At 39.7% G+C, this 24,462-nt stretch overlaps 1 protein-coding gene across 1 annotated transcript; it reads right to left on the bottom strand.

Annotated features, from left to right (window-relative positions):
• Positions 1 to 10,386: 10,386 nt before the first annotated feature.
• Positions 10,387 to 23,628, bottom strand: LOC308357065 (uncharacterized protein). The gene is made up of 5 exons (XM_080826548.1): positions 23,373 to 23,628; positions 15,866 to 15,946; positions 13,080 to 13,167; positions 12,078 to 12,203; positions 10,387 to 11,378 (listed from the first exon to the last, which is right to left on the bottom strand). The coding sequence occupies exons 1-3, from the start codon at positions 23,620 to 23,622 to the stop codon at positions 13,109 to 13,111; spliced, it is 390 nt and encodes a 129-aa protein (XP_080682674.1). The 5' UTR covers positions 23,623 to 23,628; the 3' UTR covers positions 10,387 to 11,378; positions 12,078 to 12,203; positions 13,080 to 13,108.
• Between the last annotated feature and the right edge of the window lie 834 nt (positions 23,629 to 24,462).

The raw sequence follows: 24,462 nt of genomic DNA, 5'->3' as shown, positions 1-24,462 counted from the left end.
AAAAGAAAACTCTTGTTTTACCTTATTTGTGTAAGCCCTGGGCTTGTCACCTGATGACACCAACTTCAGCTATGTGAGAGTTCACTCAGAGTACATAATTCTTACTTTTGGCAGTTCTCAACATTCATGGAAACAAAAACTTTCACAGAAGCTTCTGTACAATTGTGTTGCCACACGCAATGCCAGAGGCGATTCCAAATTCCCATAAGTCAGACAAATCTCCAGCCAAGAAAAAAAAAAATCTAAATAATGCAGTAGATGGCACTTAAAAATAAAGCTCAGGCAGTTCCAGAAGAATCTTTTTTTTTTTTTAGATTCTTTTTGCTTTAATGTACAAAATTTTATTTTTAATATTTATTTGTCTATGACCCCACAATTCTTTCTTCAGGTGTTTATCTCGAGAAATGAAAACATGTGTCCCTAGAAAAGACTTGTGCAGGAATGTTCATAGCAGTTTTATTTATAATAACCAAGTGCTGGAAATAATCTAAGTATCTCTCAACAGGTGAATGAACAAATAACATGGAAGGACACGTGGGACATCAGAAGGCTACACTGTATATCTACCTTGCAAGGTTATTGAGGGAGATTGAGTTAGTACCTAAAATATTACTTTAAACCCTTTGGAAGGTAGTATCTTCTGCCCTCGTGGCACATACTGATAGACAAGTAGATATGTGTACAACACATATTGCTGGTGAGAAGATAAATATTATGTCAGTATTCTCCTAGGTATACCTTCCACAGTAAGTCTTAATTCCCTCACCAGATAGATGTCCCGAGTGAACTATGATGAAAAACCTTATAAATAGCAAGACAAGGGGCACCTGGGTGGCTCAGTGGGTTAAAGCCTCTGCCTTCGGCTCAGGTCATGATCTCAGGGTCCTGGGATCAAGCCCCGCATCGGGCTCTCTGCTCAGCGGGGAGCCTGCTTCCTCCTCTCTCTCTGCCTGCCTCTCTGCCTACTTGTGATCTCTGGCTGTCAAATAAATAAGTAAAATCTTAAAAAAAAAATAGCAAGACAAAAGAGAAAGAAATAACATTAAGAATTTCAAAAGCCTCATTCATGATAGAAATTAATTCAAGGAGTTTGCAACAAACACACATCCAGAGCTTGTTATATTCCTAGCCCAAGACCTGACATCACACATAAACAAGGTCCTTGTCCTCAGGGTTTGGGTTTTGGCAGAAGACGCATAGAAGTTGACAAGCATTTACGGAGGAGTGTGGTAACTACTAGATTAAAGGAAATCTGTGGGACTCTAAGAGATCCCTAAGCAGTCTGGGGAGAGGTCGAACATCTAAGGAGGTGACCAAGAAGAGAATTGAATAAAAAAATAAGGAAACCGTGCTGTCCTGAGAAATCAATGTCAGCTGAACATACACGAATATCGAGAAGGTTGGGAAAGGAAAGAAGGGGGTGGTGTTCAGAGTAGAGAAAGATGTGGTAAGAGAAGTCAGAAGAGTCAACAATGAAAGACTGGATTGGCGAGGTTAAGGATTTGGGGGGGAAGCCATCTTGCCAAAAATGGGAAGCCTTCAGGTACAAGATTTTTAAACTTGATATTTGTATGATCGTGTTTGTGTTTAAGGAAGAGCACTCTAAGAGTCACCTTTAAGAATATCTCAAGAGACTTAACTAGCTGCAAAGCAGCCTCTCATGATGCCTGTCTCCCTTGCCCCCATTTAAGAGCCGTTTTGCATGATTGTTTACTTTGTACGAAGACTTTCATGCAGCTCGTATGCTCTTGGGTCTGGCTTCTTTCACTCAGCAACATGTTTTGGGATTCATCCATATTGTTGCATGTCTTTTAAAATCTGTCAGTTGTGTTTCTGTGTATTATTCTAGTGTGTGTATAGACCACAATTTATCCGTTCTATAGTTAACGAATATTTGAGTAGTTTTTCATTTCATGGGCGATTTTCAAAACTGTTCACTTTAGTTCTTGAAATGAAAATCAACTTTGTATCTCATAGTGTCCATAAATTCAAAAGTTTCCTGTAATTATCATGTTAGAATTGAAACAAGTCAAGTGTATAACTCTATTTAATCTGAAGGAGATATCATAGTATTTCTGGCTACAAGTGACCCATAAAATTTAATTAAAATTAATAAATTAACTAGGAAATTCTTTGGTGTTCATGTATAATAAAATGATAAAATAAAATAAAATAAATGATAAAATAAAATGATAAATAAAAATGGGGCACCTGGATGGGTCAGTGGGTTAAGCCTCTGCCTTCAGCTCAGGTCATGATCTCAGGGTCCTGGGATAGAGCCCTGCATGGGGCTCTCTGCTCAGCAGGGAGCCTGCTTCCCCCTCTCTCTCTGCCTGCCTCTCTGCCTACTTGTGATCTCTCTCTCTGTGTTAAAAAAATAAAAAAAAAATCTTTAAAAAAATGATACTGAAATGCTTCTTAGGTGCTTAGTAAGACAGCCTTGATTAATATTATTCACATATCAAATAATACTTTCCTCACCACAATTAATGTGGATAAATTCTAAATGAGCTATATATAATTTTACACAGAATGATTCATAGACATAATATATGTCTCTGTGTGTGAGAGAGGGAGAGATTATTGATAATTACTTAGGGACATGAAAAAGGTGTTTTTAAGTTGCCATAGACTTGTATTGATAATTACATTTTGATGCTCAAAATACTAACTCCAGGCTTTTGTTTCTGCTTCATGGGCATATTTATTTTCTGCACTGGGCATAGGAGTTCAATTCAAAATTATTTAATGTGAACCTGTTATATGCCAGGATCTATGGATCTGTGCTGGGCAAATGTATGAAAGTAAGGTGCATATTTTGTTTTTTTACCCATATCCTCTGAAGTTGCGTCAGAATCCATCATGATCATTTCAAACCTTGAGATTCCTTCATGCTTGGAAGCCAAGGAGAATGGGCACGTTAAATTGAAGTCTAACTTAAATCAAATATAACTAACCCCAAAAGATTGTGACAAAGGTTTTCCTCATGACTGGGAAATCATCCCTTCCTATAAGAGAGTCAGTTTTGCGGAGGAAAGAGAAGGGCCTCCCAACAACACAGAAAATGACCCTCACGGGGAAAGACATTTTTCTTTAGAATTTGGTTTTAGAGTTACCTACTTTAACTGGAAAATGGCAGGGATTTCAAGTCACATTCCAAAGCCATTTTAGAATATTGAAGTGGGTCCAGGAAGGTTCCACTACCTGGATTTCACAGGAGCACTTACCTGGGTAGTGGCCATTAAAATGAACACAATCCTCAGGATTTGCACAATATAAAGTTTTTAATGAAAAGGCTTTTGCAATACCTTACATTTTGCTCTGAATCAAAATGTGCTCCAATTCAGCAGTATTGTATAATTTGTCACGAAGCTTCTTTTTGAAAAAATCCAGATACAAATTATACAACTTTTTTAGATTCCTCTTTCTTTAATTCATCCATAAATATTTATGAAACATATTAGATTGCTTGCTGTATATGGAAATATAAATCTGTACATATAATATACCCCCATAAAATGTATTCTTGTACTATGGTGGCTGGTTTTCTCCTTATGTACCAAGGTTAAATATATTAATTTCAATATTTTTTTGCAAAAGAGAAATATATTAGCCAATGTCTTTTTAATAATATACACTCCTTGGTTTCATATATATATATACATATATATATAAACAAAATTTTACTTATATAATGGAATATATATATAAATATATATGTATATACTTTATGGATATATATACAATACCTTGTAGTATTACATCATATATTATATATATATTTTTTATATATCATATATAATATATACTATATTATATATAGAATATTATATATGCTAATGCTATGGAACCTCAGACCTTAAAAATCTCTTGCTGAAAGACCACTAATCTTCATTAAAGTGCCGTTTTATTCCTGGACTCCCATTTTTGTTTGCCGGTGTCAGTCGCAACTATTTGCATTTGATGTGATTGAATGACAGTTTGCCCTGATAATGGTCAGGCTCTCTTTCTGTCTCCCAAAAACACACAGAGGGAAAGAAACAAATTTGGTTAAATCCTGGCCAGGCATCATTCACTGTATTACTGTATAATCACCCTTCTAAAGCCTTTGGTTTTACATTTCTTTGAAAAATGTCCCTTCAAGTCACAAAACACTTTTCTTTCTTTTTTAAAAAAGAGTTTATTTATTTATTTGACAGAAAGAGAGAGACTGAGAGAACAAGCAGAGGAAGGAGCAGAGGGAGAACCCAACGTGGGACTCGATCCCAGGACCCTGGGATCATGACCTGAGTCCAAGGCAGATGCTTAAGCAACTGAGCCACCCAGGTGCCCCCATAAAAGGCCTTTCTATGACAATACTGAGCAGCAGCAGGACTTCAGAGCCATCTCAAATGTAGTCATAGTTTTAGGATCTCTGAGGATTCCCAGGTTGGACGCATAGGGGAAATGTTCCTGGGGAATGGTAGAGGAAAACCTGGGCGAGAGTAGACTTCCCAGCCCTCTGCGAAACTGAGGCATGTTTTCCTTTCTTGTTCAAGGGCCACCGCTCTTAACGAAGGAGTAGGAAGGAGTAGGGCATCCTCAACGCGGCTCTGGCACATGAACCTTGTGACCCCATTTATTTATTTTTATTTATTTATTTTTTTAACATTCTCTTCTGTACCTTTATTTTGGTGGAGGTCAAACCGTATCCAGCCAGCCAGCTCAAGCTGTTTTTACTGGCTACTTTTTTTTTCCGTGATTTTTTTTATTATTATTTTTTAATTTTTTATTTATTTTCAGCGTAACAGCATTTATTCTTATATGGAGCACTCAGTGATTTCCCCACTCCACTTTCTAACTCAAACATGAAAAAAAAAATGTAACCACCAGAGGGCGGAAGACATTACATTTCAGAGCGCTTGAAGTACTGTTTGAGCCGCTAACCCCAACTCCCTAACTTGCGTGGTGGATATGCAGTGTGGCCTTTCCGTGTCCCCGTGTGTCCTTCCCTGTCGACCACGGATCCTTCAGCTTATCTCTGAGCCTCCACCAGCAGTATTACTCCTGCTGCTTGCCAAATAGATGACACCATTTTTAACCTCCTACGTTCATCAAATTAAGCCATCCCTGGTCCCTTGGGTCCCTTGGAATTCAAGTGAAACACTGAATTATTCAAAAGAACTTTAGGCTGTATCCCTATGCTTGAGGCCATTTTCAACCTAAAATGCAGAAACAAACGTTGGAAAAGATGCTTGCACACGCTTATTAGCCAAGGGAATTCCTCCGTGCTTCCCTTTCCTGTTTTCTTTCTTAATGAACATTCTCACCTCACTTCTTGTGACTTCACTTTTTTTTTTTCTTTTACATTGGTTCCTTGTTGCTATTTTAACCATTTGGACTTAATGATCTAGTTCAGGCTTCCCAGCTCAAACTGGGACCAGACAAGAATCAATCTTTAACTATGGTGCCTTGATGCTCAAAAGAGACTCACTTCCACTCCTACATGACCTCCTCTAGAATCTTGAACAGCTCTGTTTGGAAGATCCATGTCTTATCTAACTCTTGGCACCACCCTTACTAGGCATTGGGCTCTCAAAACTTGAATGTGGCATGCAAGGGGCTGTGGGTGGCCTGAATGAACTTGAAACCCGTTGGGTAATGTTGCTATGGTAACTGTGTTTAGACAAATGACAAGCTGCATGGACTGAAGGCTTCTTGCTGTCTTATTCTGAGGATATCCCCCCTCTCCATGGCACTTTACATGCTCATGATACCGTCCAGGTGGTGGTAGACATGATCTCCTACATGTCCTGTCACCATCATCAAGACTGTGCTCTCATACTGCTTTTCAAGGTGTTTTCTGCCTCTAATACTTTCTTCTACATCTAATTCATCAGAACTCTGGAGAACTATAATAGATTGTAAATTGAGAATTTATGGGCTCCTGCTTTATGATACTTTGCAACGAAGTTGCTCCCAAATTTGGGATGTTAGAATCATTTAGAGTGCTGTAAAGAAGTAGACACCTGGGGTGCCTGGGTGGCTCAATCAGTTAAGTGTCTGCCTTTGGCTCAGGTTATGATCCCAGGGCCCTGGGATCAAGCCCCGCATTGGGCTCCCTGCTTAGTGAAGAGCCTGCTTCTCCCTCTCCCTCTGCCTGTCACTCTCCCTTCTTGTGCTCTCTCTCTCTCTCTCTGTCAAGAAATTTAAAAGAAGTAGTAGACACCTGAGCCTAATTCAGTAATCCTGGGAAAGTATTCAGGGCTTGGTATTTTCAATAGATATCCCTGAACTGTTCTCATTTGGTGGGGTGGACACCTTCTATTGCCATTATAATATCTCTACCTGATTATTTCCTGTTAACAAAAGCTCAATTAATGAATCAAGAGAGGGGAGACACCTACAACTCAAAGAACGTAGTCCCTGATGCTCTACAGCGGAGTCATGATTGGCTTAAACCAATGTATCGGTTAGGACTAGCTCTGTAACAAGTAGACCCAGAAAACTCCATAAAAGAACAAAATGAAAGCTCCCATCTCATTGACAGGAGTCAAAGTGGGTGTGTGTCAGGGGGTGTTCTGTATGGTAATTCATGGACATCTTGCAGGTCTACCATGTCTCCTGGCCTTTGAGTACTTACCTTCCATCCAGGAGGGACACACACACACACACACACACACACACACAGAATGAGAGACAGAGATAGAGAGTGAACAGGCAGGGAAGGGTCGCCTACTCCTTTCCATTTCCTTATGGAAGAGAAAAGGTTACTACCTTGCACATTCGATTGTCAGGATTTGGCCCCATGTCTCCACCTACATTCCAGAGAGGCTTGGAAATACAGCTTCCTCTTATGGAGGAGGTAATTTCTCAACAACCATTCTAAATTATAAAAGGGAAGAAAAACTCCCTGATGCACAGATGGTCTCCTTGGGCATGACTGGTCACCATACCCTTATTCCTCTTTGCCAAGGATGAACTGATGGCAGCCATGCGATGAATCCTGCCTAGTGACACGTAAGAGGAGGACAGCTTCTGGAAATGCTTTTATTTTCTTCATCATGGTTGGCATGACTTTTTACCTCTTCTGTTCTTCTTTTCCCCTCGCTGGAAGGAAGACGCAGTGACAGAGGCACAGTAATCATCTGGTAACCATGAGGGACTATGGAAACCCCAAAGTCTTCAAGCCACATGAGATTTCTAATCCTGGCTGACAGTGGTGCACGGATCACAATTTGAGAAACACTGATCTAAAGTATGCCCAGCCCCCACTGAGCCTTACATGGGACACACTGTGTGGAAAATCCTACCTGTCTGTTCTCCTAATAAACACACAGCACCTGTTTGTGTAAATAGCGTATGTGACCTCTGTGACCTAAAAGGACCATCATAGTGATAACAGTTACATAACATCTGCTGCAGTTCCTGTGCTCTGACATTCTCGACTAACCTGTCCTCTATTTTATCTTTTATTTTAGCAATCTACTCTGAAAATTTTGCATGGGGAAGCTGAATACGTTGTCAGATAACATTAAGGCTCATGGGAACATCATGAAGTATTTGGTTTGTTGGGAGGGATTCAGGCACAAAGTGTTAGCAGTCATAGGAAAAATATTTTCATCACAGAAAATACTTGCTGGTGCTTCTGTCCGTTGAGATAACTCTCTCCGGGAGGGGAGTTTTCAGGGGAGAGATAATGCCCATCTAGTGTGAACTGAACGTGTGTCCCAGTTTTCCCCAGGATGGGCCAGATTTGATGCATTTCCCAGTTTTGCTAACTGCACCTAAATTATACAGTCAACCTGTTTATTACCTTAGAATAAGCCATAGGCATACAGGAAAGACTATCTGTATTTACAGAAGCTATGTTCAAAGATACCACAATCCCATGTTCTTCAGCTCAGAGAATTTTTCCAGCCTGCCCCTCACTTGGTCCTCGCAGTGCCAGGTGCTTAGGCTAGGGCTTCCCATAATGCCAAAGGGTGCCAAGCAAAAAACCCGAAGTGCATGGTGCTCTAGACATTGGGCTTCTCAAGCTCCATCCAAAGGGGGAAGAGGCTCAGACTCTCGGCACGTCCAAAACCCAATACGTGTCAGCCTATGCACCACACATGGCAAATGGGAAGCCCGACTACAGGCTTCACATCTTGGCTTCCCTCTCTTCACATCTTCAGTCAGCAGTCTTTGTCCTGAAAGTCTAATGCATAGTCAGGAATACCTTAAGATCCCATTACTAGGACAACACAGAGACTTCAGACCACTCAGAGTACCATCTTGTCTGCAATCTTTGGGACCTCCAGCTCTGAAGATAACACTTGGGAAGAAGGAATCACTCAGAGGTCGTTACTTCAGTTGCCTTGCTTAGGAAAACTGGAAGTGGTGAGCAGCATTTCCACAAAACTAAATAAAGAGTTGTTTTCCTTCCCACCATAGGGACAGTTTTATAGTTAAACTTCCCAGAAGGCCAGAATCCCATTGGTTGGCTCTAAGGAAGCAAACTCCCCTGTTTCTTATGTATTTCACTAGTTCCCATGTCTCAGTTCCTCACCTATAGACCTTAGGTTTGAGTTCACCTTTGTCCTTCCATCAGGACTTGGAAAGTCACTCAAACTTAAGCCTCACTTTTCTTCCTTGGTAAAACTGGGATCATCCAAGTACGTATCCCTTGAGTGCATAAGGATCATGTAAATTCAGTAAATTGGCTGAACTCAGTAGAATACAGTTGGGAAAGACCCTTTGAACCCTGTGCAGTAGATATTCCTCATTTCTTTTTTAATATTTATCATTGCATCTAACCTGAAGAACAATATTATAATTTTAGTTGTTAGAAATTTCCATCCAGTGTAGGAAAAAAAAATGAGTGAATATATAAATCCCTCCCCCCGCAAGAAACCACACATACATGCTAAGTCAGCCTGTGATGTGTAGTTATTAAGCAAAACTGTAACCATTCCAATACTGGTTAACCTAGAGTAACTCCACATTTAGCTGTTTTACATTTAAGCTCCTAGGAAAAATGTCATTTCCATAAATGCTTCTGCAGCTAGAAATATTTGGAATCTAGAGGATTTTGTAGCATCACCATAAAACACACCATCTAAGCCAGATACTCTTGAGATTAATGCAATGTCCTAGGAATGTTGCAATGAGACCTCACTGCCACCCAGGACTGTCCCAGGTGGACTGAAAATGTGCACCTTCTAGGTTTAAATAAAGGTATAAGAATTATAGTCAGCTGCAAATGCTAACAACCCACCCAACAGTGGCTAAAAAAAAAAAAAAAGAAAAGAAAAGAAAAGAAAAAAAATTGTCTACTTTCTAAAATAAATTTTCAATACCCTCCCTTTCTTAAATGTCACCTACCCATGGCTGATAACACGCATGCATCATAGTAGGTCCCCAAGCTCCTTCCTGTCCCAGAATGGCTGCTTGTGCTTCATCTGTCAGGTTGATTTTGGAAAGAATAAAGAGGATCTTGCCTTCTCCCTGTAAAGACATATCACAGGAATTGCACATAGCACTTCTGCTCACATCCCATTAGCCAGATCTAGTTCTGTTGCCACATCTCGTTATGTGGAAGTGGCTCTCTGGCTATAAAAGAAGGAAAGACAGTAATGGCGGGGACCAGTATTTTCTGCCATTGCCACATTTAGTATTAGGTATGTGAATGGGCTGGATGTGTATTCAACATCACGCAAAAACTGTTACGTAAGAAACTTCCATTTGATTCATCACTTGCTTCGCGATGTTTGCGCCAACGTATTTTGCTACTTTCAGATAAGGAGCCCTCAGTGGATGGTAACTGTTATTGAAATACGCTCCCTTTTGTTGAAGAAGCTTGAAATACTTGCAATGGAGCAACTAAAACAAAAAGTGGAATGGAGAAGCGCGTGCGCGCACACACACACACACACACAGGCGCCCAACGCATGCATGCGTTTGGGTGGTGCATCCTAAATGTTCCAGGAATGAGATAACATGCATCCAGACGGGGAAGGCTCCTGGAAGACTGTGGTCTTTATTCAAAACTTACAGATGGTATGCTTTGGTTACAAGAGAAGAAAAGGAGCAGGTAATCCGAATGGGGGCAATGACAGGAGCAGAGGCATAAAAGCAAAATGGGACCAATGAGAAAAAATAACCAACTCAGTGGTTGTTGGAGCACAGTGCTTGTTGGAGAGGAGCAGAGGGGGAGGTGCAAGGAATATGTGGAGACAGCAGATTTCGATTCTCCCACACATACCTGTTGGCAGAGCTTTTGCATATATCTGCATAAATCATGCAAACATTTGTGCTCATTCTGGGCACTGAGATGAAGAAAAATAATGTATCAACCCTTGAAAGGTATGAGAAGATTCCTCATGTTTTTGACCAAGGGAACTCTCTGCCCATTATTTTTTTTTTGAGGTTTTTATTTAAATTCTAGTTAGTTAACATACCATGCAATATTAGCTTCGGGCGTACAATATACTGATTCACCACTTATCTACAACACCCACTGCCCAATAGGACAAGGGTCCTCCTTCAACCCTGTGACCTAGTTCACCCATCCCTACACCCTGCTGGGTATCCATCGGTTTGTTCTCTACAAAGTTTAGAGTCTGTTTCTTGGTTTACCTCTCTCTTTTTTTGCCCTACGGTGGTTGTTTGTTTTGTTTATTAACTTCCACATGTGACTGAAATCATTTGGGTTTTGTCTTTCTCGGACTGACTTCTTCTGCCTAGCCATTACATTTATGCAATGGAATAGTACTCCGCTATCAAAAAAAGAATGAAAGCTTGCCATCTGCAATGATGTGGATGGAGCTAGAGAGTATTATGCTAACCATTATTTTTTTAAAAGAATTATTTATTTATTTTAGAGAGAGAGAGTGAGTGCATGCAAGTGGGGGGAGGGGTCCAGGGAGAGGGAGAGAGAGAGAGAGAACCCTCAAGCAATCACTCTGTCGAGCGTGGAGCCCCACATGGGGTTTGATCTCGCGACACTGAGATCATGACCTGAGCCGAAATCACCAGTGGGCTGTGAACCTCCTGAGCCACCCAGATACCCTGGTGTCCATTCTTACACAAATGACCTCATGTACAGTGATCTTACACACATTCTTCAAATAAAACATTCCTAGCTCTTATTTTGGGAGGCTCAAGGGTCTTCAAAGAAGCGTTCTGAGGGGAGGGGAGGGATGGACGGTGTTTCTGAGACCGAACTCAGACTTTCCTATGTCTTTTCCCAGCAGTTTGTCAGATGAAACAGGCTTTGTAAAGAAGAACTCAGAATGCGGTTGGAGTGACTGGTTTTGTAGAGGAAGCAAACAGGAATAACTCCCACGTTGAACGATAAGAATAGTGACTTCAATTCTCTCGGTCGTCTTCTTGCTCATCTCGCCAAAATCAGGAAGCTCCAAGAAATAAAGACATTTAAAAACACAAATAGAGTTCTCTTTCTTTTTTCCCCCCACTTCTTTACATTTGCGACTGTATCTTTTTCTTTACCAAGTAATTGAAATGTTATGCCCATACACGGATAAACCTAGGCTGATATTTTTGGTCAGTAAAATCCCAAATGGAGAATTGAACCCAAATGCTTACAAATTTTGAGGTCATGCTCATGTCCTCTAGGAATATATATTTGTTCTTGATTTCTCCAATTCACAAAAGGTGGTCAAGTACTTTTCTCAATGGATCGTATGCTTTCTAAACTTCCCAGTTATACGCCACCAACAGACACAAAAATGAAATGTCAAGGAATGTCAAAAAAGAAATTATAATTCTCTACTGCAGATCAAATGACCTAGGTTATTTGACACATTTCTTTCTTCCTACCGTTTATACCAGCATGGATGATGGCCTGTACTCTCCTTATTCCCTGGTTCATGATACTTTTATTAAGAAATATTGCAATATTTTCATTCTTATGTACTTATTTGTTGTACAAGAGGCAATTATAACAGTTTGATCCTAAATGCAAAATGGGTAAAGTACAGAATAGCTAAGCATATTACCACTCCGTTTCAAAATAAAGACATTACTTTGACTCCTCTGTTCAAAGACAATTATTTTTCGGGGCGCCTGGGTGGCTCATTTGGTTAAACGGCTACCTTAGGCTCAGGTCAGGATCCCAGGGTCCTGGGATGGAGTCCTGCATTGAGCTCCCTGCTCAGTGGGGAGCCTGCTTCCCCCTCTCCCTCTGCTGCTCCCCTTGATTGTAGTCTCGCTTTCTTTCTCTGTCAGATAAATAAATAAAATCTTGAAAAAAAAGACAATAATTTTTCTACAAAGGTCATTAATGGGAGGGGGGAGAGCCTTAGTTACAAAAATATTATGCGCGTAGAGGCAGTAAACCCTCAGCATTTTCTTTTATGTATTAGGTCAAGATATTTTACTTCCTCTTATTGAATTGTCATCTAAACCAGCAGTACAGTTTTTCCGTTTTAGAAACTAAGAATACGCATGTTTCAAAAAATGGACCTAGATTTTGTCTTGTGTAAGGAATTCTGAGGCCTTTACTCCACATGAGCAAACTAAGATGAGTATAACTAATGAATATTAGCCTGCTTTCGAACACGGTATGTGTGAAGTACAAGGACCTCCCTGAAAGAGGTTGGATACCTTCTCAAACTGCCATGTTATATGATAGAGTTTCCGAAGATAGCAATGCAGATGGGCCCTGCAGATTATTTTGGATTTACCCCCCAAAGAGCAGCTACCACAAGATCCTCTGGAGCAATTGAACCACATAGCATAAAACTGACATTTTCAATGGATTTGAAGGCATTTGTATTTTGGATTGAGAGATGGTTACAAAAAGCAGAGCTTGCAAAAGAAAGATACAAGCATGGAAAGAAAGCAGGAGGGGCCACCTGTGTCTTTGACTTCCAATGGAGAAGTTGGATTTGGGAAAGAGTTCTGCCAACAAAAGGGTGTCAGCAAGACTCTGGAAGATCTTACCTAAATATAGCTATGTCGGCCACCACTATGATATGGTCATACATAGTCCAGCTTCTTCCAAACACCAGAGTTCTGGCTTCCCTTTGGTTCTGTCTTCATGTCTTTCTGACTTTAGTTAATTGTTGAGAAAAAAAAAAAAAATGATGATTTACCTGGCCTTGACTGTTCAGGGAATGAAGACTCAGACAAAGACAGGAGTAGAAGTGGTTCTTCTTGGATGACATGGGGAGTCAAGTCCTCCTACCAGAAGAAAGAGTCTTATAAACGTCTTTTCTTGAGCATAATTCCCAGAACACGTTCTTGACCTTGGCCATTTGCCAGTTCAACAGCTATGTTTGCCACCCAGCTTCTTTTGAATTTCCCATAATGTGTTCGGTCAGAGCCAATGTATAAAGTCATTTTTCCCCAATTCTCTTTTGTTTCACAGGAAACTACCATCAGCTACAAATATACTCACAGGATATTAAACATCACTCTTGCATAGCCTAAGATTTCGGAGCCTGAGAGAAACATGGAAAAGATTGTTTGACTCATGGAATCCAGGGTAGTCAAAGAACCCTGTGATAAAGGCTGACAAACATGATGCATATTGAGGCTTCTGTTTTTATTTTTTCTCTAACTGAGAATGTATCAATCTGCTGAGGCATTTTAAGGATTTGAATTGCTTTGCCAATATTTATTTGAGATGTGACTAGAAGCTACAAGTTGATTATGAAGCCAGGAAGAGTAGAACAAGAACGTTTATTGAGCTAAATACATTGGCAGCAACTCAACCCACAAGAGGCAGATAAAAATAAGTGAAAATAAACAATTAGTAATGTGTGTCATTTAGCTCACAAATACAGTGTATTTTTTTTTTGAGTTGAATATGAAACATACCAGCTTAGAAAGGCAAGAGAGCTGAATAGTAGGCACACTAAAAATAATTGTAGAGTGGAAAGCACTCTTTGGGTGCGAAAGACCCTGAGATGTCTCCTAGGCATGAGGTTCTATTCTTCCAAAAATGATAAGGCTGGTATTACTTTAGACATCTTTTGTTTTTGTTTTATGATGTTATTTATTTATTTATTTTTTGTTTCAAGTTTTTATTTAAATTCTAGCTAGTTAACATATAGTGTAATCTTGGTTTCAGGAGTAGAATTTAGTGACTTATCCCTTACATATAACACCCAGTGCTCATCACAACAAGTGTCCTCCTTAATACCATCAACCATTTAGCCCATCCCATGCCCACCTCCCTCCCTCAACTTTCAGTTTATTCTCTATAGTTAAGAGTCTCTCATGGTTTGGCTTCCTCTTTTTTTCCCCCTTCCCTCCACATTCATCTGTTTTGTTTCTTAAATTCCACATATGAGTAAAATCATATGGTAGTTGTCTTTTCTCTAATTTGTTTCGCTTATATAATACATTCTAGCTCCAACCACATCATTGCAAATGGCAAGGTTTCATTCTTTTTGATGGCAGAGTAATATTCCATCATATATATCTCCCCCACATCTACTTCATCTATTCATCGGTCAATGGCCATTTGGGCTCTTTCCATAATTTGGCTGTTGTTGATGATACTACCTTAGACATCTTAAAAACAATAAGCATAAAAGACTCTTCTTTCAATTGTTGAAGTATTCTAATGTTTAGAATAGCAATTTAACAGTAGACCCCAAAAGCATGATGGAAAACTAACTTTGCGGAAAGAAAAAGAAGATGTCCTGAGGATGGAAACAGAGGTCAAGAGTGATTGGCTGAGACAAATCTGGTGCCTTGGGGTGGAGTGGAGGGGTGGGGGTGGGGAAGAGTCATGCTCTTTTTAGCTCTCATCTTTATTGGTGCTTCAGGTCAATCATAAATCTTTATCATTCTGTTTCTCAAACAAGTTATGTGTGACAAAGGGTCTTACTGGAACTAGGAGGATCAATTACTGGAAAGATACAGTGTGCTAATCAGTGTGTTCTATGAATTCTACTAAATATAGCCTAGGGGACAATGCCTACATCTCTTAGATCACAGGGCAGCTGTTTGAGCTAAGGAAGCTTTGGGGAAGGCAATTCCCCGCGGCATTTCTCCAGCAGAGTGATCATGCAGGCCTTGGCATTCCAAAGACCTAGGCCCTCCTCTGAAACCTTCCCTCGCCCCCAGGGGCTTCTGTGCTACATTTTAGAGAGCCAGGTATTATGGATTATTTCACATTCTGCATTAACCCCAGCAATTACCTAGGGATGAGGTTTACATCCAGTTCTGCAGGACAGAAAAAATAGAAGCTAGAGCACCAGGAGGGGATTAGCAAAGCAGTGTTTCCTGCAGAGCCTGTGGTGGCCAATGAGAGAAAAGAACTGACTTAGAGAATGGGGTCCTTGATCAGGGGAAGTGGAGGGAGAGCTTCAGGGAATGGGTAGAGGTGAAAAGAAGGCAGACTTTGATGACTCATGTAAAACAAATAAATAAATGTAGACACAGACCTTACACCCTTCACAAAAATGAACTCTCAGTGGGTCGTAGATCTAAAGATGAAATCGAAAAACATTATAAATCCCCCAAAAGATAACAGAAGAGAAAACCTAGTTGACTGGGGTCATGGCGATGCCCTCTTAGGATTTCAAAGATACCATCCATCAAAGAAATAATTGGTTCCCTGGATTCTATTAAAATTACAAACTTCTACTCTGCAAATGACACCAGCAGGAGAATTAGAAGACAATCCACAGAGAAAATATTTACTAAAGACACACATGATAAAGGACTTTGACCCAAAATACACAATGAACTCTTAAAATTCAACGGTAAGAAAATCAAAAACCTCATTAAGAAATGGGTCAAAGATCTTAACATATACCTCATGAAACAAGATATACAGATGGCAAATAAGCATATGAAAAGATGCTCCACATCTGATGTCATCAGGAAAATGCTAATTAAAATAATAAGGACGTATGATACATACCAATTGGAATGGTCAAAATCCTGAACACTGATAGCATCAGATGCTCTGACGATGTGAAGCAACAGGAACGCTCATGCTTTGCTGGTAAAAACACAAAACGGCTCAGACACTTTGAAAACACTTTAGAGATTTCTTATAAAACAGTCACGCTCTTACCATAGGATCCAACGATCACACTTCTTGGTATTTACCCAAAGGATGTGAAAACTTATGTGCACACAAAAACTTCCACATGGATGTTTGTAGTAGCGTTCTTCATAATTGCCAAAAGTTGGAACCAATAAGTATGTTCTTCAATAGGTGAGTGAATGCATCAACTGGGATACATTCAGAGAATAGAATATTATGTAGCACTGCATGGAAATGAGCTATGGAGCCATGAAAAGATATGGAAGCACCTTAAATACAAGTGAAAAAAGCCAATCTGAGAAGGCTGTATGATTTTAACCGTTTTAACCGTTTAACTGTTCTGGAAAAGACGAAACTGTGGAGATGATAAAAGATCCACGGTTGCTGGGGTGGGAGTGGTAGGAGGGATGAAAAAGCAGAGCATAAGGATTTCTTAGAGCTGTGAAAATACTCTATATAGTATTATAATAATGGACATATGTCATTATACTTTTGTCCAAACCCATAAAACGTACACCACCAGGAGTGAACCCTTCTTTACTCGTCAAGTGAAACTATAGACTTTGGGTAATTGTCGTGTATCAGTGTAAGTTCATCATTGGTGAAAAAAAGTCCCATCTTGGTGAGTGATGTTCATAATGAGGAAGGCTATGTATGCATGGGGACAAGGGATATTTGGGAAACCTCTGCGTCTTTCTCTCAATTTTGTTGGAAACTAAAACTGCTCTAAAAAATCAAGCCTTTAAAAAAATAAAGAAAAGCATTAATAGGGGCACCTGGGTGGCTTAGTGGGTTAAAGTCTCTGCCTTCGGCTCAGGTCATAATCCCGGGGTCCTGGGATTGAGCCCCACATTGAGCTCTCTGCTCAGCAGGGAGTCTGCTTCCTTCTCTCTCTCTGCCTGCCTCTCTGCCTCCTGTGATCTCTGTCTGTCAAATAAATAAATAAAATCTTTAAAAAAAAAGAAAAGAAAAGCATTAATAATTCTTTTCTTAGATCTACCAAAATAATGATAATGTGAGGTCTCTAACACAATATATATTTATACATAAATATATAAATTAACTGCCTCACTTGTTTCCTGCCTAAAAGTCTTTTTGACCAAAAAAAAAAAGGCCAGGGAATTATGTTATAAGGATTCCAAACTGTAAACTACAAGTGGTCTTCCTAGTTGGGTGCCTTTTTAAAAAGACAAGTGTTAAAACTTCCATTTTCAGGCAGGTTCCAAGGTGACTGAGGTGACTCCTGAGTTGGTTTATGTTAAAACTGACTGTTTTAAACAATTCTTTCTTTGCAGAGAAAGTAAGTAATAAATATACTCCCAGGGGCAGCTTCATTTTTCTTTTTTCTTTTTTTTTTTTTCTGTTTACTTAATGTACCATCTTTTTATGAAACAGTTGAAATCCCCAGGATTGACAAACCAACTATTGTATTTTTTCCTTAAATAGTATAATTAGAAGATAGATTTTAACCAAAGATTATCATAACACTTTCTTTTCGTTCAAGCTGATATTGGCACTTAAACGCATTAATACATTTCCACAGAAATACAGAGCTTCTCTATATCTGAGTTTTCATCAGATAAAAATTTTCCTGAATTCATATTTTCTCTAATCAATTAATGAGGTCTGATGTCTTTTTTTGTTTTCAAGATCTATTTATTTACTTTGGAGAGAGCAAGTGCAGGGGAGGGGCAGACAGAGAGGGAGAGAAATCCTCACGCAGACTCCGAGCTCAGCATGGAACTGACACAGGGTTCGCTGAGATCATGACCTGAGGTGAAACCAAGAGTTGGGTGCTCAGCCAACCGAGCCATGCAGGCAACCCATGAGGTCTGATACCCTAACTATCAAGTATCCTCAAGAAAAGCAGTGGAAATGTATGGGGGAATATAAAAAGTATTTCAAACACCACAGGACTTTCAGAAAACGTCCATCATCTATAACAGCCTGCTTCTCTAAATGTATCTATCTTATTCTGCTTTACCAGTCACCTTTACCACATATACCTCCTCTCCTCTGGTGATATTCTTTCCCAAATGAGTTAATACCATATGTAGCACTACTACACAAACATTTCGAGAAAAATAACTTCTATTATGTACCCATAAGCAAGCATATTGCATATACTATGTAAGCCTCAGAGGGGAAAAAAAAGAAAGGAACAAGGAAGGAAGGAAGGAGAGAAAGAAAGAAAAGAGAGAAAGAAACAAGGAGGAAGGGAGGAAGGAAGGGAGAGAGGAAATCTGTTTGCGGTAGATTTTACGTGCACTGTTTTACTTTTAAGGAAGTTGAAGCAAAGAAAGTTTTAACAGATCAAGTCATTTTCCCAAGAATGCTCAGCAAAAGAAAGATGAAACCAGAATTTGAATCTACATTTGCCGACCTCCAAGGCCTAATTTTTTTATTTATGATTTTTCAATCATACCAAATAATCTTCCACATTTGTAAAATAATCATAACGCTATTTCCCTTGGACAGTTGTTAAGACAATTAATTCAGGTGTTTATGAAGTGCCTGGAAGATGGCAGCCGTTCAACAAAACGGTATGCCAGTTTTGGTCCCTGGAGGTGGGGTGCTGCTGTATGTAAGAAACATGTAAAAATGTAGAACTGGATTTCAGATTGGGTAAGGGGCCATGGCTGGAAGAAGAGGGAAGAGCGTGGTGGGGGAAAAAATATTCTATCATCTTAGAAAATTCCAAGATCAGCAAAAACAGATCATTGGTAAAAATATGGGCATTAAAGTTACTGGTGGTGAACACACAGAGGGAAATTAAAAGAGCAACAGAGAAAACCTATCTCATTCTAGACAATACCTACGTCATCATGAGTATAATTTTAGTAGACATATGAGTGTTCAGTCATTGTTGTTGAGGCTCAGAAGGGTATGAGGACAGAATTTTTGGAAACTGGGGGAAAGAAGACCCTTGTCAGCTAGTAACAGAAGACTTAGCTGGGTTTTGTCCTGAGATGAGGTAGAAAGCCAGACTTGCAAATAATGAATTGGATATTTATCTGAGGAAATTTCCAAAGCAAAGCTTTGAAGGTGCCACCTGGTTTTTTCGTGCTGCTTATAATAAAATATGTAAGGAAAGAGAAAAGTTGAAAAAAAGAACTGTAAAGCCCAAAGGAACCAGAACTTAATGACTTGGAAACTTCTCAGTTTATCCAAATTTCAGAATATGTTAAAATTACGAGAGTCATGGCCAGCTAAGTGTGCTCTGGAAAGAAAGCCAAGGATGTGGCTGGGTGACATTTGGTTGATGTCTTGCAAGGACCAAAAGGTCAGAATGTTCAATCACATAGAAAGCTCTTAGAAGATATTAGGTGTACGGATGATTAATTTCATCGGACACCTCAGTAGAGGCCAGGAATAGAGATGTGTTTATTCAGGGAAGATTTGTGAAGGAGCCTCTTGTCTGATGAAGTGAATTCCCCAGACACAAATGGGAGACGCACAGGTTTTTAGGATGTTATATCAAGGGAAACACAATAAGCATGGACTCAAGGTACAATGACAAGATAAAATAAAGGAAGGCTATCCCACCCCCAAGATCCTATAAGCAGGAAACTGGCTGATGAAAGTGCTTGCCTCAGACATGTCCTATCCTTCAAGACATAGAGAGAACAAATTTGAGGGCAGAGCCACAGGACCAGAAAGAGGATGGACACTCAATTCATGAGCCCTGAATTCTAATTCTTCCTGCTGAATTTTTGAAATGGTTTGGTACTGGTGATTATGTTTTCCCTTCTGTTTTATCCCTTTGGATCAGGGATATCTGTAACTATCAATTGTTGACCTATACCAGTCTCACTGTTGTATCTCGGGAGCAGATGACCTGTTTTAGACGTTCACAGGCCCAACAGACGGAGAGGGATTTTGTTCCAGGACAGATTAGACCCAGAGCTTCATCCATACCTAATTTAGATGATTTGATGATGAGATCTGGGACTTGGGAGCTGATGAGATTTAGATGAGATTTTGGATTTGAGTTGATGCTGTAACGGGTTGAGACTTGGGGGGAACACAGGGTGACATGAATATATTTCACCTGTGAGATGGATATGAATCTTTAGGGACCTGGTGGCAAACCGTGCAGCTGAATAGGGCTCCCTGAGGACACCATACCCTATTCCCTGAAACTGTTGAACACATTACCTTACAAAGAAAAAGGAACTTTGCAGATGAGATTAAGTTAGAATCCTGAGGCAGGGAGATTATCCTAGATTATCCAGATGACCCAATGGAAGAGGCAGGCTGTAGAGTCAGAGTGAGAGAAGGTGATCTGTGGCTGAAGCAGATTGAAGTGATTTGCTTTGAAAGTGGATCACGAACCAGGGAATGTAGAGGACTTCCAGAAGCTGAAAGAGTTAAGGAAACATATTCCTCCCTAGAGTCTCTAGAAGGAAGGCTGATGCCTTGATTTTAGCCTAGGAAGCCCATTTAGGACGTCTGACCTATAGAAATTAAGATTAATAAATTTATATTGTTTGGATCCACCAACTTTGTGGTGACTTGTTACAGTAATGGAAAACTATTACATTGTAATAATAACTATTGATATTGTGCTTTTTAATGTATACAGTGAGCCATGGCGATAGATATATTCCTTCTATGCATTATTCAGAGCAGATTCTTAAACAGAAAATACTAAGGAGAGGGGGCATGTCAAGATTTTTTTTTTTTAATTTAATTTGACAGATGGAGATCACAAGCAGGCAGAGAGGCAGGCAGAAAGAAGGGAGGAAGCAGGCTTCCCACCGAGCAGAGAGCCCAATTCCAGGATCGTGAGATCATGACCTGAGCTGAAGGCAGAGGCTTAACCCACTGAGCCACCCAGGTGCCCCCAGAGGGGGCATTTCATTACAAAGAAGGTCCTCATTTTGCTTAATGCCTGATATATTATGCTATAATGAAGTGAAATATATATTAACTGGACCCAAATGGACTATTTTAAGGATTTAATATTTGCTATTTATAACAGGTTTTTACAGTATCTTGATCTATATCAGTTCAAACCTCTAGACAATATCATTTTGCCTCTAGAAGTCCCTTTTCCCTTGTAAATCACGACTCTAACCTACATTTGGCAATCTACAATCTACGATCTTGAGCTACTACAATAGCAGACTTGCTAACAATTTTTCTAGAATGTGCAATAGAATTGAATTTCACACGGAGACTTTTATTTGGCTCAACAGAATTGATAAAAATGTGCTAAAATAAATTCTTGAAAGAAATTTGTATATACATTTTTTGGTTGGTCTGAATCTGGGGACCATATGGCTTAATAGTTTGAGCATTCTTTTCCAAACTTTTTAGATTGCACATTCCTATCATTAGATATTTTAAGTGCAACCCACAGCATATGTAAACTTTTATATTTCTACACTATACAAACTTACTCTATTATGCACGTTGTATATCATATACAAAAACAATTTTTAAAGAACAAAACACAAAAATTGAAATGAACCTCTTTCATATTTTCTTCTTATACCCCAGCTTCATTTTCTATACACACAGACATGTCCACAATCGTTTGGAGACTGATGATGGCAAAGCTTGGGTGGTGGAGACAAGCAGACCTTGTTTGAGGACCAACTTCTTCTCTCCAGTCATTGTGATCTCTGACAAGTTAAATTGGTTTGCTGAGTGAATTAATTCACTTAAGCACATGAGACAGGTAGCCATATCCCTGGTAAACAAAAAGAGCTTAACCAACAGTAGGGCAGTAGTTGTGGTTATTATTATAGTATATTATAGCATTATTATATATTATTATATTAATATAGTTTATGTATATTATTATAGCATAGCATTATTATACTATTTATAATACTTATCCAAAAAAAAATATCAGACTTTTTGCTTTGTGTTTCTTCTGGTTTTCAGCTTTGCGTGGGGAAAAAAAAAAAAAAAAAGGTGACTTTTTGGTAAGCAAAGAGTTGCCCTTCTTGAGAAATGAACTTCTTTTTGATTTCCACAGTCTCTTTCTACCTACAATACTGATCTCAGTGGCACTGGTGTTCTGATCGCTCTGCCTTCCACCAGCCTTTGTGCTTTTACTGGTTTCCCCTTGTCGATTTCATGATGTAGGTTTTGTGTTTGCACATGTGCTGCCATTGGCAGACTTCTGGAGAACAGAAAAAAAAATATTTTCCAGTCTATGTACCTTTAGTCCCATTTCTTACATAAACCAGAAAAGAAATGCTTTCTTTCTTTCTTTCTTTTTTTAAAGATTTTATTTGTTTATTTGCTAGAGAGAGAGTTAGAGAGGTAACACAAGCAGGGGGAGTGGGCGAGGGCCAAGCAGGGGGAGAGTTTCCCGCTGAGCAGGGACCCCGATGCGCGTCTCCATCAAGACCTGAGCAGAAGGCAGTCGCTTAACAACTGAGCCACCCAGGTGTCCCAAAGAATTGCTCTTTTACTTAAAAGTTTTATTATAAAGAGCATTCCCTAAGGTGGTAGTATCCCTTTGGTTCCGTGAGGGGCACAGACTCTCATTTCTGAGAAAAAGGCTTTATAGGGAAAAGGCAATTCTCATATTTTCTTCTCCATCTCTGGCCTCCTCAGTTCTTCCCAACAAACATGATTAATGCACTCTATACTTATTGATAAATATTACATTCCCTTATTTTTTTAATTAATTTATTTATTTTAATAAACATATAATGTATTTTTAACCCCAGGGGTACAGGTCTGTGAATCGCCAGGTTTGCACATTTCACAGCACTCATCATAGCCCATACCCTCCCCAATGTCCATATCCCCACCACCCTCTCCTGTCCCCTCTACCCCCAGCAACCCTCAGTCTGTTTTTTGAGATTGAGTCTTTTATGGTTTGTCTCCCTCCTGATCCCATCTTCTTTCATTTTTTTCTTTTCCTACCTGCCCCCAACCCCCCCACATTGCATCTACATTCCCTTATTTTTAATTAACCCACCCTTCTATAATAGTTTGCGATTTATTAAGTGCTTTTCCAATTGTGGGAAGAGTCCTGTAAGTTGGTTTAATTACGGCAGAATGATTTCGTGGGAAGAGAGATGTTGGCTTCTTATTCTTGAGTCTGAGAGATTTTTATCCCTTTGCGTTTTGAAACTACCACTTCCTCCTCTGACCCCCACCCCATCCTGCACACACCCCCACGCAGGGTAGTCAGGTGTAAAATTAGAAGGGAAAGAAATAGTACAAGCATGGAAAATATGAGATAACATTTCTAAAAATAATGCTGGTAACAGAAGCAGTCCACTTGGAAACCAATAAGGGTGTTAAGCCCCCTCCAGACTGCATTTCTCAATCATTCTTCACGGGTGCTGCCCTCCCACAGCAGACTATAGAACCTCACATTTCTCAATAGCTTTCCTGGGTCACTTACCTACGATTTTAGAAGATTGCCCAACGTTTGATGCCGTGTTTCTTTTTATATCCCAGAGAAGTGCACGTTCCCACCACACTTCCTTCTTTGCTGATTTCCTCCTCATCCTGTCGTGTTTACTTCTGCCCACTATGTGGGGCCAGCCTTCGGCTAAGTTGTGAAATCTGTAGAATGTTCTCCAGGCTTCTCCAGCTTCCAGAGCCTCTCCGCAGTAAGCTGATGAGATGTCTTGGAGAATTATTAAGCCCATTCTGTCTACCTCCTAACAAGGAAAACTCGGACAGGTTGGAGAGAAGTTACAATCTGAACTAGAATAATATGCTTAAGAACAAAAGCTGCTCGAGAATGAGATGATTGACTTGAGACAGGACACAAAATCTTATATATATATATATATGGTTGTATGTAATTACGCATATATCTGATAGGGATATACACATAGATATACAATTATACTTGTCATAAAAGTAATGCATTCTCATTGTAAGAAGTAAAATAAATCAGAGGTGTAGAAAGAAGAAAAAAAAAACACAAGAATTTACTCTTTTCTGTCTCCTTACGTCTTACTGTAAGTAATTCAGTGCGTATCATCCCATCCTTTCTCTATGCCTCTTTTCTTAGCTATTCTGGAAGAGTTCCTACAAATATGTCTTATTACGGCAGCTGGAGGGAGCTGTTAAACATAGTTCACCGCTCCAGCGTTTAAAACCTCCCAATGAATCCCCACTTCCTGCAGAGTAAAAGGCAAAATCCAGGATGGGTCAGCCTCTCCACTGCAACTCTGACTTCCTCTCCTGGACTGCTTACTTCCTCTGGGTTGGCCAACCTGTTTCCCATGATCTTCCTTAAACACACAAGGCTCACTCCTTCCATAAAGCCTTCTGGAAGTGTCTGTTCTCTGCCTGGATTCCTCTTTTCTCTGATACTCATGTGACTAATTGCTTCATGTTCTTTATGTCTCTGCTCAGGTACCTTTTTTTTTTTTTTTTTTTTAAGATTTTATTTATTTATTTCACAGACAGAGATCACAAGGAGGCAGAGAGGCAGGCAGAGAGAGAGAGAGGAGGAAGCAGGCTCCCTGCCGAGCAGA

Source organism: Martes martes, assembly GCF_963455335.1.
Source record: "Martes martes genome assembly, chromosome: 16".
NCBI lineage: Eukaryota > Metazoa > Chordata > Mammalia > Carnivora > Mustelidae > Martes > Martes martes.
The sequence above is the reverse complement of the archived record's forward strand: the minus strand, read 5'-3'. Positions and strand labels throughout refer to the sequence as shown.

Coding starts and splice junctions, on each gene's coding strand:
- LOC308357065 (XM_080826548.1), bottom strand. CDS start 23,622: ATGGGCTTAATAATTCTCCAAGACATCTCATCAGCTTACTGCGGAGAG. Junction 15,947..23,372: donor GCAATCTTCTAAAATCGTAG/GTAAGTGACCCA, acceptor TGTTTTTACCAG/CAAAGCATGAGCGTTCCTGT. Junction 13,168..15,865: donor GATTTTGACCATTCCAATTG/GTATGTATCATA, acceptor TTCTTCTGGTAG/GAGGACTTGACTCCCCATGT.